The following is a 15,908-nucleotide window of genomic DNA, read 5'->3' as shown; positions in this document are numbered from 1 at the left end:
AGTCTGGTGAAATCAATAAACCTAGGAAGTGGGAGGTTCATTTTTCTCCAGAATCCCCCCAGGTCATGTTGTCTGGGAGTTAATGGTCTAAGGAATAAGAATGGGCACCAAGGGATTAATTGTGTGACTCTTCATCAACCCAAGAAAACACAGCAAGAGGCATTTGTCTTCCACACAAAATCATACAAAATTCTCTCTTTATTAAATATACATTATTTACAGTGTAAGTCTTTCTTCTGTACAACAGGAACCATAGAAAACAAAGAAATCTAAGGCTAACTTTCATTTTTCCCCATACAGTGTATTAAGACATGTTACGTGGTCTACAAAACTGACTTGGAACGAGGCAACATCACTTGGGATTCTGTTTCAGGAACAAAAATGAGAAAGTCAAAAGGAAAAGCTAGACTCCAGAAGATCTACAGAGAGAGGTGACCTGCTTTGTGCTTTTGCCGTAATAAGGATCCGACATCTATATTTTTGAAGAGGTTATTTTGTATTTTATTGTTTCCTTGTTAAAAATAATCTCCCTACTCTTTCCCATTCTTCAAAAAGGAGGACCACTATATGCCGGAACAAGACTGATTTCCCATCTGAAGTGGACATTGTAATATGGTATCACAGGGCTCAGCAAACTGCAGCCCACAGACGAAATCTGACCTGTTGCCTATTTTTGTCAATAAAGTTTCGTAGCCACGCCTCTTTGTCCATGTATGGCCCTCTTCCTGCTACAAGAGCAAAGGTGAGTAGTTGCAACACAGTCTGTTCTATAAAGCCTAAAGTACTGACTATCTGGCCCTATACAGAAAAAGTTTGCTGGCTCCTTACCTAGCATATCCTGGAGGCAGACTTGTGGTTCCTCCCTCAGCCTGCATTCTTATTCCTGATGACACCTCTGCACCTTTTGAGCCTCCTCCAGTGCATCGAGGGAAGTGACAACCCAAGATAGCACAGCATATCAGGAGGCCTGTCAACTACCAGATTCAGAAGGAGAACATTCTTGATGCTGGACCTCACTAAATACAAAGTCCTTCTCACCATGTAACTATGGTGTTGTAAGCAAAGTTTGGTATTTTTTGCATGAGTATTTAAGGCAGGAGAAGGTTACACAGGTTGGCACTGCCATTCAAAGAGAAGAGACTTTTTCCTGTGAAGACTTGGGGATGGGGTTGACTATGATGGGAATGTCTGACTAGGCAGAAGCTCATTAATACTACCCCCTAAGGTGTCACTGAAAATTCTACTTATGGGAAGGCCTTCCAAAGAGTCTGCAGGGGAATACAACGATCCTGTTGCATCCTGTTTCAACGTCCTCTGAGGCTACTGCTGAAATCAGAAGCATGGAAGAATATGATGCTCATGAAAATAAAGACTAGGATTTAATCACTAAAACAATTAGCTTCACCTTTGATCATGGCTTAGGATTACTCTCTTATTTTCTCCTGCCATTTTGCCAAAGTCCCCCTGTATCGCTGGGGAAGAGTGAAGAAAACAGTGTTCCCAGGTAGTGTTGGATGGTCGGTCCCTGGCAGTATTCACTGTCAGGGGTGGGGAGTATCATACCTCAACATCATTCTGGCCTGCCTGTGCATGGCAGGACCAATGAAGGGGAGAGAAAGACCCCCTAGGCTGATTTCAGGACCTCAGGGCTTCTACCATGGAGCTGCTGATTCAGGATAGTGGAGCTAGGGAGATTTCTGACAGTTCCTTTTCCTTAAAGTTGTATCTGGGTATTCAACCAGGGCTGGTTAGATCATTGTGGTGATAGCTCTAAAGCATCCTGGAAAATTCCTGATGAAATAAACATCTTGAAGGAAAAAAAAAAGATGTAGCTGACGTAGAGCTGGGAAGGGTCAAAAATATCGTGCCAAGTTAAGTAAAGAATTCTTCATGCAAAGCCCATGATATTGCCTCTTTCCCTAAGGTGATGATCCAAGTGCATTAAAGAGACTCCTGAGTTAGGAGCCAGGAGAGTGGGAGGAGCTGCTGCCAGTGAGTCATGTGGAAGCAGTGACTTTCTTCTTGCAGGATGGTTATCAGTTGTCTCCATGTGTCCCCTCTTCCTCCTCAACCTGTTCCCAGTGGGTGTGGTCAAAACACCCAAACCAACTTTTGCCTTCATCTTTGCTCACATCTGTTCGGCCACTTTGTAGACTATAAACATTATAAAAGAGAGACAATTTGCTTACAAAGTACGATATTTCACTAAAAAAAAAAAAAAGTGTGCTTTTCTGTTCTCTCTCAGAGTACCTTAGTGGAAAGTAACACAAAAGTTACTCAAAAACAGAAAAAAAGAGTTAAATATAAAAACCTTCTATGAAGGTTTCCAATAACTGTCAACTCAAAAGGAAATGTGTGTCTCCCTGTCAAACAGAGATGTATGGAGAATGTCACAAAGGAAGCCTGAATAACAAACCTATTTTGACAAAGAGTTTGTGTAGGTGTGTGTTTGTGATTTTTTTTTTCCCTTTAGGAGGTTCAACTATTTGGAAGTTGTGAAAGCAGGGATGAAAACTAAGGACAAGCAAAATCTGCAAACTAGATGGCTTAACAAGTAAGAGTGTGGGTGAGGAGATGGGGGTGGGGTAAAAAAGACCCAAGAACAGTATATCGAAGTAATTCAATCAGACTCTGTGTTTTTTAAAGAAAGCACTATCAAACTGCATGAGAGACATGAAATAGCACTCAGTTATCTTCCAAGTATTCTGGAAGTTTTGAGTTTGCCGACACCATCTTCCTTTAACCACCTTTGCACCTGCAGGAATAAGAAGACTCTTTATTTATTTGGTCTACTTGGGACCTCTAGGACAATGGGGGACTAATTATGTCCAAGCCTTGAGGTTAAGGAAAAATGAGTAGCGGAGCTATACACTGTGTCTCAAATTCCCTTTGGCAGGCTTTTCCCAATTCCCAATGCTGTTTTGATGGATTGTAGCTAAGGGGGTATTTAAAGGACACCGGGCATTGGTGGACAAGCTGTCAAGACTTTTTATAAGAAAGAATTCACCAGCCTGATTCCTAACTCCTGAATGTCTTGGAGCTTCCCAGTGTAGCTCCTGCAACTGAATGAGCTTACTGCAGAGAAGAGAAATGTGTGATTTTCAGGATTGGAAAAATTCCCCCGGAGCACAGACATGAGACCTCACTTAGATGCATGACACTTTGAGTCAATGAATTACTCAAAAATATCCTTCATCCATTCTCAGAGATCTTCCTAAATTGAGTCAAAATGGTTCATCAGGACACAGTAGGGTTTTAGGAGGAGCTGGGGTATGACAAAGACCCCTTAAGGAACGTCTAGAAGAACAAGGGCATGCAATAGGTCACCAATACATGAAGAAAAAGAACTGAAAAAAAAGGAAGAGGGGAGAAGTGGAGATTGCTGTTTCCTACCTCAAATAGGGTCCCCGAGTTGTCACTTAGTTCTGACCCATGAAAAGAGGACTTTCAGAACCCCCCACCCAGAATTAAAACAAGAATGGGGAGAATGTACCCTCCCCAAAAGTTCTCTAGAGACAGGTATCAGTTACTCTCACCCCTAAAGAGTCAACCCATCTCCCTCCACAGAAACACACCAGCGTAGACTGACATTTGCTTCAAGGAAGAGAAACAAAGTCAGCTTACTGAAGGTGGAAGTAAAAAGCAAGAAAAAAAATATATAAATATTTTCCAGAAAGTATGTTTCTTTCCATCTCTAGCAAAGATGTTACAAGAATGATAGTGTAGAACCTTAGCCCTATATTCTACAGCATTTTATGCATACCCCTATTACAACAATACATGCCTCCCCTGCTAGACTTTGGGCTTCCCAAGGGCAAGAGCAAGGCGTAATGTGTATGAATACACCCAATATCGAGCACAACTTTTGGAGTACTGGGTATTCAATAAAAACTTCATTAATGAATAAAGTACAGAACAAGGTTTTTCGTTTGTTCTGATCCTACTCCTGTGGTGGGCATAAGTCTGACAAAAGGTGGAAGTCAGGTGGGTACCACCTCTGTTATTACTAAAGGATAAAAAACTGTTTTAAAAGAATCAGCCCTAGGATCCTTAAAATAAATATTACATTTGCAGTTCAGAGTACAGAACGGCTAAGCTTTTTTTAAAAATATATCTAGAGAAGTGAAAAATGTTTAATTCTGTAGACAAGTTCTCCTAAAAACCATGGTGATCTAACCTATACACACACACAGAGATGCAGTGTTAAATATATATTTAAGGTAAGCAAATACACTGCTGCTTACATAAATAGATTTGTTTGGTGGGAATAGTATCAATGAAATAGCCCCCCTAGAATGTGAAATTGCACAGGTATTTTTTGGTTTTCCTGTAAAGTGACCACATTCCATAAAATATGTTGGTAAACAGCCATTACCAAAGAGTGAGGGTTAAAATGTAGGATTATGGCGATCCAGTTGGCCAGAGCATGCAGTCAGGAAACTGAAGCAGAAAACTGTGGTTAAGGAGGCATTAGAATGCTTTCAAGGACTGTTAGTTTTAGATTATAATTGTTCAAGGATTGAAACACTCACACAACTCAACAATTACACAAAACTCCGTGGATCTTGGTACCACGGAGGAAAGACAGGCAGAGTTTGCACTTGTCATTGCAAATTGTGTTTTCCTTTGGAGAGAGCAGCTTGCTTGCTTTCCATACACATCTGGTGAAAGTTAGTGTTCTCTGGGGTTATGAAATATTCCAACCCTGTAAGAATAATTCTGATTTAGACCTGAGACTCTTCTTATAAGAGTGACGTGCTGATCGCACTGTCTTGGCATTCGTCATTAAGTCTGTGATACGCAGTATGGATGGATGGATAGTCTACAAATGTGGGGAGGTTTGCTGGTAGATTCTGTAGTGCAGATGTGACAAGGATGGAGCTTCTCAAATTTTTCACCCTGCAGAACCCCCCACAAGCCTATAAAAGTGGATGAGAAAAGCAGATCCTCCAAGGCGGCCTCTGTTAGTACTCCATTTCTTCTATCAATACTGGGTCAGCAAAATATAGTCCCTAATTCTCAGAGATTGAATAATGAGCAGTTCCAGTTTTATTACTCACACCTTCCTTTTCCTTTCCAATTCATTACTGGAGATGCTTTGGGCTAAACCCACTACACTTCATGGTGACTTCTATTTCAGGGGACGAAGGACTATGTCACCAAGCAAAAGGCTGATTTATATAGCATTTTTATGGAAAGAGAAAATTCAGGAGTGAACACTGGAAATAGGAGAGAACAGGGCAGGAAGAAACAGTAAAGATCTTTCCTCTTATGAATGGATTATTCATCTTATTAAAGTTAGAAGGAAAAAAAGTTACCCTTGTTAGAACCACTTTAAAATAAATTTGCTAGCAAAAGGATATAATGGGAATGATTAAGTAAGAATCCACAGAAAAGTTTTAAAAGAGAGGGTGTATTTGGAACAACATCTTCAAGTTGAGAAATATGATTACAAACGAAATCCTTACCCCACGCGCTCTGCCACTGAAAGAAAAGCCTGGAATAGACCTGAAATGGGGTGAAGCTGAGGAGTTCCTCCTTGTGAGCCTTATCATGCAGGAAAGTGTTAAATAGTCAGAAGTGACAGACACACGGAGAACAAGATGGGATGCAAATCGAGTCTGTCTTGTAAAGAGAATCAGCAAGTAATTTCCACGTCTGTGGACCATTCTCTTCGCATTCCCAGCTTACCGGAGCATTTATATCATTTCCCCCTTATCTTTTTTCCTGAAGCTGGACCAGAGGCAAAGCGTGAGGAATATCACTACAGCAAAATCACCAGGTTTCGTACCACCACCTCGTGTATGTGCCCAAGATAACTTCTTGAAGGAATGACTGTGTTTCATGGATGTTTTGGTATCAAAAGGGGCAGATACCCTGAAATGTGTCACTGCATCATCTGGGAGTTTATGCCTGCAGAAAGAAGTGTGTGTGGGGCCTTTATATACATAGGATGAAGCACATCTGAAAATGTGATGTGCTGTAGGACTTAAGGGCTCCTCTCAGATTATGCAGTGGGGTCTCCCTGGAGCTAGTCAGAATGCCTCACACATCAGTTCATCCTAAACCTCCTAGAGAAATGGCTCAGTGGACAGACATGGATTATTATATCTATTCTAAAATGTGAAACCTGTGTTTACTTTCTTCACCATATCTTTAGTGAGGGGAGGGAAGGAAAGAATTCTGTTTGGTATTTCTTTGCTTTCATGCAGTTTTTTGTTTGTCTTGCTTTGTTTTTTGTTTTTGTTTTTCTTTAAAGCTGGGTTAAGGTGGTTTAAGCTCTTTCATGGTACCAAGTGCTAATTTAGACTTTTATTTGAATTGCTTTTTGCTGCAGCAATGATATATATATTTATCAATATAATAATGCCAGGAATAACTTAGCTAGCATTTCTCACAAAATTGGAAGAGGCATTTTTTAAGTTATAGAACATCTACTTCCTAGCAGCTTTCTTTTTACCTCCTAGTTTCAAGCGACTATTTTCCATGCTTCCCCTAGGTTTATGCTATTGTGTGCTGTTCTAAAGTGTCAGCCCTGGAAGAGAGTGGTAAGAAAGGAACAAAGCAATAGCTCACGACTATCAGGAATCCTATATTTGAAATACTCAGGGGATGAGTCAGAGGGAACAATGATGATGAGTTAGGGTAATGGGTTTCCTGTGGGGGGAAAATTAACACACAACAAACCTCTCTTGTTCCTTTTAAAGTGCCACTGACACAAACCAGGCCCTAGCATCTTGTTTTGGTACCCTGAGTTCCCTGGTCGGAGTGGACTTGAAATGGGGAAGGGTGTTGAGGATGACCGCTTCATGCCGAAGTCACAGAGCTCAGGTTCAAGGTAAGCCTGAAAGACTGAATGGTTGCAGAACTGAAGGCTGCGTCTTAGAAAGTGGAAATATGGAACTGAATATGGACATGTGCACACATGTGTCTCTTCCTTGTCTAAAGTAATCAGTCTCTTGAATGATCGTTTTCACCATTATAAGTGTGTCACAGATGAAGGCAGTCGCCATAGCTGCCTGGTATTCTGAGCTGGTTCGAGGGGATAGATGCTGTGGTGAATGCAGGTGTGTTCTAAAACGAAAAGGAAAAAAGAGAAAGAGGATGACCAAAATGAAAGATAGGAGAAAGAGGAGAAGGAGAAACCAAAAATGAGCAACAAAGGAAGAGTATGAGGTGGCCCTGCAGTTTTTCAGATGAAATATTCCCGCTTACACTCGCTCACTGTGTTTTGCAAATCAATGTCATTTCTAAAGGAACTGTCCAAATTTTCCGGATATTCCTTCTCCTTCATCTGGTTGGTACGATGTGACTGCTTATGCTGGTAAAGGACACGACTCATGATGCCGATGATGGAGAAGATGATGAATATCACCACTGCTATTACTCCTGTTGAGAAAGAGGGACAAGAGAGAGAGGGAGATTATCACAGATCATCTGGTCAAGAGAGAGAATTCAAAGTAGACAAGAAAGGCACTTAGGAGAAAGAACCAAACAAAAAACAAACAAACAACAAACTCTGCCGCATGTCCAGAAATAAACACAGGCTGAAATGCATTCAGGCTTCAGTTACAAAAAAACCTCCTCTTTCAGGCTAGTGAGTGCTCAAGCCAGTTTCAACACGAGGAGGTTTTATTTAATGGACTAAGAAAGCCATCAAATAGATATGGAATCATACTAGCAAAGGATCTCTTAGTAAATTCCTTTAAGACCTGCTTTAAAGAATGTGTCTGAATCATTTCTAATTAGCACATTTCTTTGTCATCTTGCAAATAAGTACCTTAGAACTACTTTAGCATCCTAGAAAATATGTAGATATCTCACTTCCCAATACATGCTCTATGGATGTAAACTTGTTTATGGTATATTTTTGCTTTGCTAAAAATGTTTTATTAATAATGAAATGCTTACTAAATATTCAGGGCATTCTACCCTGCTGTGCACTCTGCAAGGTATAGGCTCGTGTGAAGATGGTACCCCTCTGTCCTCCAGAGTCAACTGCAAAGGCAAACTTCTGCCCTGTTGTGTCAGATACTATCCTACTTTGATTGTATGTGATTTTATGGGACCTACTTGGCAAGCTGTCCTCACTGACCCTAAGGTCTTGTCCCTACCCTTGCCAGGAAGGCTCTTGAGAAGGGAATAGCAAAGTCAGCAAAGTTTACAAGGCAGAGTAAAACCAGGTAAGTTAACAAACCTAGAAATAAATTGGATATAGTGAGTGATACCACGGAATGAGCTGCAGCATTTAGAGATGAAATACAGAACCAGTTTCTACTCTCTTCAGGGTGGGAGGATGTGAACCTCCAGGAATTTTTCTCAGGGGTTGGGATGACTTTCCTGCCTTAAACAGACTCATAGAAGCCTGTACGTGGGTGGGAAAAAGTCAGCAGTCACAAAAGTCTTTTCTCCATTTGTCAAATGAGAAATTATAGGAAGAGAAACAGGCACCAAATGGTTTCCTATATTTCTTGTTGCCAAACAAAAATCAACTTGGACTCTTTACCCTGAAGTAAATATTCAGGTCAGACATTTGAAGAACTTCTTTAAGGAAAGTGTGTGTGTGTGTGTGTGTGTGTGTGTGTGTGTGTGTGTTTCCTCACAACCTTATTGTAACAATGCACTTCTGTGCTCCCCTTGCCACTTGTCATTCCAGCCTAAAACACTACTCACTGGTTCTATTGTTACCTGTTTACCCATCCCACCCCACCTTGCCCCCACCAAGCTGTGAGCTCTTGCAGGGCAGCACCCATGTCTTTCAGCCTTGTATTCTTGTACTTAGCACTGGTCCTGACCCACAGTGGGGGTTCTTTCCATAGCAGTTAAATAAATGGTTACTGTTGATTTTTAAGAGCAGAACTCCATCTGGTGTGAATTAGTCCATCTAGCCTGTCAGAAAGCAGAGATGGGGCCACCTGTGAGGATCATGGTTCTCAGATAGAAATGAATTCTGTCTCTCACAGGCATCTTACATTAAACAAGTTTGGGAGTCATTCTATGTTGCAAGGCCCAGATGGAAAAATCAAACTCCTGGAGGCAACAGCCAAGCTGAGGCAGGATACAGAGCAGTGAGGCCAAGAGGCTGTGAGAAAATGGAAAAGCAATGGGGGCGGGAGGGAGAGCGGAGCTCACAGCAGAGCGGACAGGAGCTTCCTCTGTAACCATATGTGCTGCTAGATCGGAAACTACAGTCCCGTGGGCTTCACCGTGTTCATTAGATCCACTCGGTGGAGAAAACCCAACAGCACTACAGCTTTGCCCATCTGTCTGCCCCAACATGGCTTTTTCCCATATGTAGTTTTATTAGTTTGCTTTGTGCTTTAGGAAAAATGACAAGTGGATGAGATCGACAGGATGCACACTGCCTGTCTCAAAGTAAATTATCCAACTGTTGACTATGCGCTCAGCTGCCTGTGGTTCAGAGAGGGATCCCTTCATAGAGCTGCTGGTGCCGGGCTTGGAGGGGAGGGTGCCTTTGATCATCCCAGCATGTGTGATTATTCATGAAAAACCTCACGTTCTTAGATCATGCAGGGTTCTGGGTGCTGGATAGCCATACTGAGGAAGGATTCAGGTAAGTTTCTCCAGAGCACAGAACCACTGATGTCTTTTCTGCTTTCCGCCACAAAGAATGGTTTACCTCCGATGAGAGCCGAGTCACTTTGCACTGCGTTGGTGAGTGGTTCCCGCTCATCTGTCTTCCCAAAAAGATCTGAAAGGTGTAAAAGACACTCAAAGTCCTAGAAGAAGATCTGAAATATGGCATTGTAATGACACACCTGCGTATTAGACCAGGTGCTCTCAAATAGTTGGCATTTTGGAAGGAAGCCAAACATACCCAGAAAAGCATTTTAAGTATACTGCTTACACCCCGTAGTTTCATGACCCTGTTCGTTTCTATGTAAGTTGTAAGACAAGAGGTTAAAAGACATGATGGTGGTACTCTGCTCGTATCTGCCTTGGCCTACAGCTTACCTCTCAGCCTACCCTTGAAGTCCCTTTATTATTTGCTGGACAGTTCCTATGCCTGTCAATGACCTCTTCCCTCAAGCACACCTGCCTCTGATTCAGAGGTTTCTTTAATTACAATAGATTTCTGACTCCATTGGCAGGAAAGGGGAAATTACTGGTGAATTAGCACCCCCAAGAAACCCTCACACATTTTACTATATGTACATTAACATATACGGTATAAAAAAAACAAAGAGCATCAAGTTTGAAGGCACATAGACCTGGTTTCGAATCCTAGCTCTGACACTTATTGGTCTGGTGACAGTGAGCTACATACATTTTTTAAATAGCAATCTGCAAATGTATCAAAGGGAGCTAATGATCCTATAGGTATGCATATAGTGCACATAAAATTGTCAGGACCTATAGCACCTCTCATTAGTATTGCTGTATCATTTAATCCTCAGGAAATGACTACAACTTGATTATAACTTTTTCCAATCTCACAGATAAGGAAATTATATCAAAGCCATTAAGTAACCTGCCCAAAGTTCTGTAGTTCATTCATGGAAGATTCAGAATTCCAATCAAGGTTAGCCAAGTGTCGTATTCAGGTTCTTTCTAGTATACATACCTGACCATTGCCAAGAAAACACCAAGATTGGTGATGAGCAGGCAGCAGCAAAACTCTGTGCCCTTTCTTTGCTTGTAGTTCATAACTTATTCATCAATTGATGACCACACCTGATTAAAATAAATCCTAAGAACATCCAAAACACGTAGGATGACAGTGACCAAGAAAAAGTATTTCAGGAAGCGGCAAAATAAGAGAAGGTATATGGATGGTAGCCCTGTGGGACTTTCCTTTTATCAAGGAAGGTTGCTTTTAATCACATGAATTGTATTATTGATAGATCAACAACCAGCCTGTCTTCCCGACCCCTAAACTCTTTAATCCTTAGAGCAGCAACCACTTAAACAATAGCATATATATATATATATATATATATATATACACATTTTCAGATTGTTATTCAAAAATGTATGTAACTCAATGTCACCAGACCAATAAGTGTCAGAGCAAGGATTTCAACACAGATCAATGTGCCTTCAAGCTTGCTGCTCTTTTTTTAAATAACATATATGTTAATGTACATACAGTTAAATATATACACATATATCTATTTCTAACTACTCATTAAAATTAGGATTATCTAAGCATATTAAATATCACTAAGAAATCAGTCATAATTCTTAACCACCTGTAATCATACAAGGTAAGGAATTGGGTAATATTAGCCTTTAGCCTGGAAGCTTCTTGAAGACATCAAAGTAGCACTGGTGAGAGAAGTTCCCTTGAGTATTTTCTTGCACACCTGATGAAGAATGCACCGTTGTCACTGCATTCACATCCGAATCCATCATCGAGCCACAGCTGGATTCTGTCAATATCCCTTGGATGGTTACAGGTGCGGTGGTGGCATGGCGCAGGGCTGCCTTCAGTGGTGCTATATGGTTGTATTGGACTGAAGCCAGACAGCCAACAAAACCCAGGGTGTTTGCTTTAGCAACTTCAGAATCCAATCCAAGATTCTCTGCAACATGAAAGACAGTCAGTTTTTTTAAACTATGCTCCATATCTACTTTAAGTAATGTCTGAAATTACAGAAATTACCTCGTTATATTTTGAATAAAGGAAATTGTCCCCCAGCTCTCTTTATCTCCTCTTTCCAAACTCTACCCCCACTACCAGTGTCAGTATATCAACTACATATCATAGAAAATTGCTAGGGCTATCTTGCTTTGAGATAATGTTTCAAACTTCTAAATTTTCATTCATGTATTTTATGAACTGTAACGAATACTTAGTAAATCTCTTCTACACTCTAGATGTTTTATAGAATTTAGATCATTATCTCCATCACCATTTATTTATGGATTCTGGTGATTAATTCAAGCATACTACAAAGCTCATTACAACATTTCACTCAAAATGATAGCAAGAAAAAAATGAAAAGAGGAAGACAGAGTGGTTAGAATTCAAAGTGGTCCTCTCAGAAGTTTATCATGTTTGGTGTTTTAAGCAGCTTGTACTCCGACCTTCTAATCAAGATTTTCACATGCTTAGTTCTGTCCGTGGTACTGATCGGTGAGCGTGGACTATGACAGAAATCAATCTCTAAAAGTATCTTTGAATCTTTATAAAAGATAATGAGGTAATCATTTATGATTCACGACAAGATCAAATGTCTCATTGTCTTCAAGATTTGTGGTAAGATTGTTCAGTAGCCCATTTCTTTATTTTAACAAGGATCATTTGGACAAATTGCTGTGATGCAATTACATAAAACTACAATACGGGATGAACGTTTTTTTTCCCCCCTTTAAGGCATAACAGTTTCAACAGACCTAGATTGTTCAGATAGATATTTTATTATGATAATCTGTTTATTTTCTGGAAGAGAACAAGGACTTTCCTCTCTATCAGGTAAATTATAATTTATTTCCATCATAAATGATCAAAGACTGCTGCCAGGGATCACCAACAAAGCACTTTGTTGGCCACATTTAGGGAAGACATATAATGGACATATGGATCAAAATGAGAAATTAACATACTTTAACAGTGCTTGTTCTAGTTTTGTCCTCATTATTGTCTCCCCCTTCAACACCCATGTAAACCTTGCTAATTTATCATCACTCTCTTCTTACAGGAAAAGAAAAGAAATCATGTATTAATTTTATGTGGCTATTGTAACAAATTAGCACAAACTTAAACAGCATAAAACAACCCAAATGTTTTGTTTTACATCTCTGCAGAAGTCTGATACCGGTCTCACTGGGCTAAAATCGAGCTGCTGTTAATCTGCATTTTTTCTAGAGCCTCCAGGGAATAACCCATCTCTTTGTCTTTTCTAACTCCCCCAAACCACCCATATTCCTTGGCTTATAGCCCCCTTCCTGTATCTTCAAAGCCAGCAATGTTGCACTTCTGTGTATCTTTCTTCCAAAGTCACTTTTAATACTAATTCTCTTCTTTTGCCCCTTCTTCCACTTTTAAGGACCCTCGTGATCGTACTGGGCTCAGCCAGTTAATCAAGGATAATCTCCCTATTTTTTTTATTTTTTATTTTTTTTTGCGGTATGCGGGCCTCTCACTGTTGTGGCCTCTTCCGTTGCGGAGCACAGGCTCCGGACGCGCAGGCTCAGCGGCCATGGCTCACGGGCCCAGCCGCTCCGCGGCATGTGGGATCTTCCAGGACCGGGGCACGAACCCGTGTCCCCTGCATTGGCAGGTGGACTCTCAACCACTGCGCCACCAGGGAAGCCCCAATCTCCCTATTTTAAGGACAGCTGCTTAGCAACATTAATTCTTCTTTACCAGTTAACTTAACATATTCACAGGTTCTGAGGATTAGGATTTGGCTATTTTTGTGGGTCATTATTCTTCCTACCACTCCATTCTTCTTGAGATTCTGTGAGAACTTTCCAGTTAATGATAATCAAAATTAATAGAGATGTGAATCGACACTCTTCAAGTGTGTAAGAACATGGGGCAGGGGTGGGGAGGAAACTGTGGTCTTCCAAATATTCCTGTAAATATCCTACAGTGGTGGTACCTATTTGTTACGTACTCATGAAAGAATCACGTATGCCTATTTCTCATTCTATGCTTACAAAGACTGAGATTATGAATATAAGCGACTGCTCAAACACTGTTATGCAAAAGTCTTCCACACCAAAAAGCTTTAATTAAGACTAAGTGCTATTTGTCGAGTGTCAACAGAACTCAATGTACCCTAGTGTAATTCAGAATGCACATTAGCTACTGATTGGTAGTTTTCATGAGATAGAGTTAGAGATCAGAAGTATTTACAGAAGGAAGACAAGAGAAGGGAAGCATAAACTTGTATGAAGATTTTTTCCTTGTGGGATTTCAAAGCAGTGGAAAGTGACATGTCACTGCAGCTATGCCTTAAGGGTCTAAGTCAAAACTGCCAGATCTTATTCCTAGAATTCAGTTAAAAAGAAGCCTGTACTGGTGACAAGGTCTTTGAAGGATATCGTTATTCTGACCACCATGAATCCAAGTTCCAGGTAAAAGAATTGGCACATGGATAAATAGGGGGAAATATCAGAAAATGACCACCTCTCTTTAATGGAAGAAATGTTTTGGATCAAGTCTTATCTCTAGGAAAGTTAATTTATTCTAGATGTATAAAAAGCATGCAAACCTTGAGAGGGTTCTGAAAAGAAATGAAGAAAACAAGAGTCCTTGATAGCAGAAAATACTCTCAGTATGAGTCCTGGCATAATGATTTCTCAGATTCTTACATATATGGAGAGGCAAAAAAAAATGTTAAGATGGTTCCAGATTATATTTACTTCTTATAAATTTGTTACCTAATATGTGGTAAGAAACAGTTGTTTGCTAAAAATGCATTTGTTCAATAGTCAACACCTACTGGGTACCTACTATATAATAATGTAATATTTTTAAAATTATTGAAATGTGATTGATGTACAGTATTATGTTAGTTTCAGGTGCACTATAGAGTGATTTGACATTTGTGTACATTATGAAACGATCACAATGATAAATCTAGTAACCATCTGTCCCCAAAGTTATTACAATATCATTGACCATATTTCTTATGCTGTATATTATATCACCATGGCTTATTTATTTTATAACTGGAGGTTTGCATCTCTTAAACCCATTCACCTATTTTGTCCACCCTCCACCTACCCCACCCACCCACTCTGGAAACCACCAGTTTTTTCTCTGTATGACTGTTTTCATTGTTTGGTTTGTTTGTTTATTTTGTTTAGTTTTTTAGAATCCACATAATAAGTGAGATCATATGGTATTTGTCTTTGTATGACATTTCACTTAGCATAATACCCTCTAGATTCATCCATGTTGTAGCAAATTATGAATTTAACCATTCATCTATCCATGGGCATAGGCACTTAGGTTGTTTCCATATCCTGGTTATTATAGATAATGCTCCAATGGCATTGGAGTGTATAGATCTTTTCAAATTAGTGTTTCTGTTTTCTTTGGGTAAATACCCAGATATGAAAATGCTAGATCATATAATAGTTCCATTTTTAACTTTCTGAGCAAACTCCATACAGTTTTCCATAGTGGTTGAACCAACTTACAATCCCACAAAAAGCACACCAGAATTCCCTTTTCTTTACATCCTCACCAACACTTGTTATTTTTTCTTCTTTTTGATAACAGCCATTCTGACAAATGTGAGATGGTATTTGATTGTGGTTTAGATTTGCATTTCCCTGACGATTCGTGATGCTGAGCATCTTTTCATGTTTCTGTTGGCCACCTGTATGTCTTCTTTGAAAAAACAAGTCTATTCATGTCCTCTACTCATATTTTTAATATTTTGAAATTGTGTTCTGTGTATATTTTGGATATTAATCCCATGTTGGATATATCAATTGCAAATATTTTCTTCCAACTAAGATGCCTTTTCATTTTGTTGATAGTTTTCTTTGCTGTGCAAAATCTTTTTAGTTTGATGTAGTCCCATTTAATTATTTCTGCTATTGTTTTACTCGCCTGAGACAGATCCAAAAAAATGTTGCTAAGACTGATGTCAAAGAGTGTACTTCCTTTGTTTTCTTCTAGGAGCTTTATGGTTTCAGGTCTTCATTGAAGTCTTTAATCCATTTTTAGTTTGTTTCTGTATATGATATGAGAAATTAATCCAGTTTGATTCTTTTGCATATAGCTGTCTAGTTTTATCCAGCACTATTTACTGAAAATATTTTTCCCATTTTATATTCTTGCCTACTTTGATGTGGATTAATTGACCATATAAGTGTGGGTTTATTTCTGGGTTTGCTATTCTGTTCCATTGATCTATGTGTATATGTGTGTGTGTGTGTGTGTGTGTGTGTGTGCGCGCGCGTGCGTGTTGGCACCATAA

At 39.7% G+C, this 15,908-nt stretch overlaps 1 protein-coding gene across 2 annotated transcripts in view; it reads right to left on the bottom strand.

Annotated features, from left to right (window-relative positions):
- Positions 1-7,192: 7,192 nt before the first annotated feature.
- The window catches only part of CNTNAP5 (contactin associated protein family member 5), an 882,476-nt gene continuing 873,760 nt past the window's right edge, over positions 7,193-15,908 (bottom strand). For both annotated transcript variants that reach the window (XM_060151536.1, XM_060151538.1), the window contains exons 22-24: positions 11,328-11,546; positions 9,641-9,712; positions 7,193-7,389 (exon numbers count right to left, since the gene is read on the bottom strand). In XM_060151536.1, the coding sequence (XP_060007519.1) occupies positions 7,193-7,389; positions 9,641-9,712; positions 11,328-11,546 (488 nt within the window). The remainder of the gene's footprint in view (positions 7,390-9,640; positions 9,713-11,327; positions 11,547-15,908) is intronic.

This window comes from Lagenorhynchus albirostris, chromosome 6, assembly GCF_949774975.1.
Source record: "Lagenorhynchus albirostris chromosome 6, mLagAlb1.1, whole genome shotgun sequence".
Taxonomy (NCBI): Eukaryota; Metazoa; Chordata; class Mammalia; order Artiodactyla; family Delphinidae; genus Lagenorhynchus; species Lagenorhynchus albirostris.
This window is presented reverse-complemented; position numbering and strand designations above follow the sequence as displayed.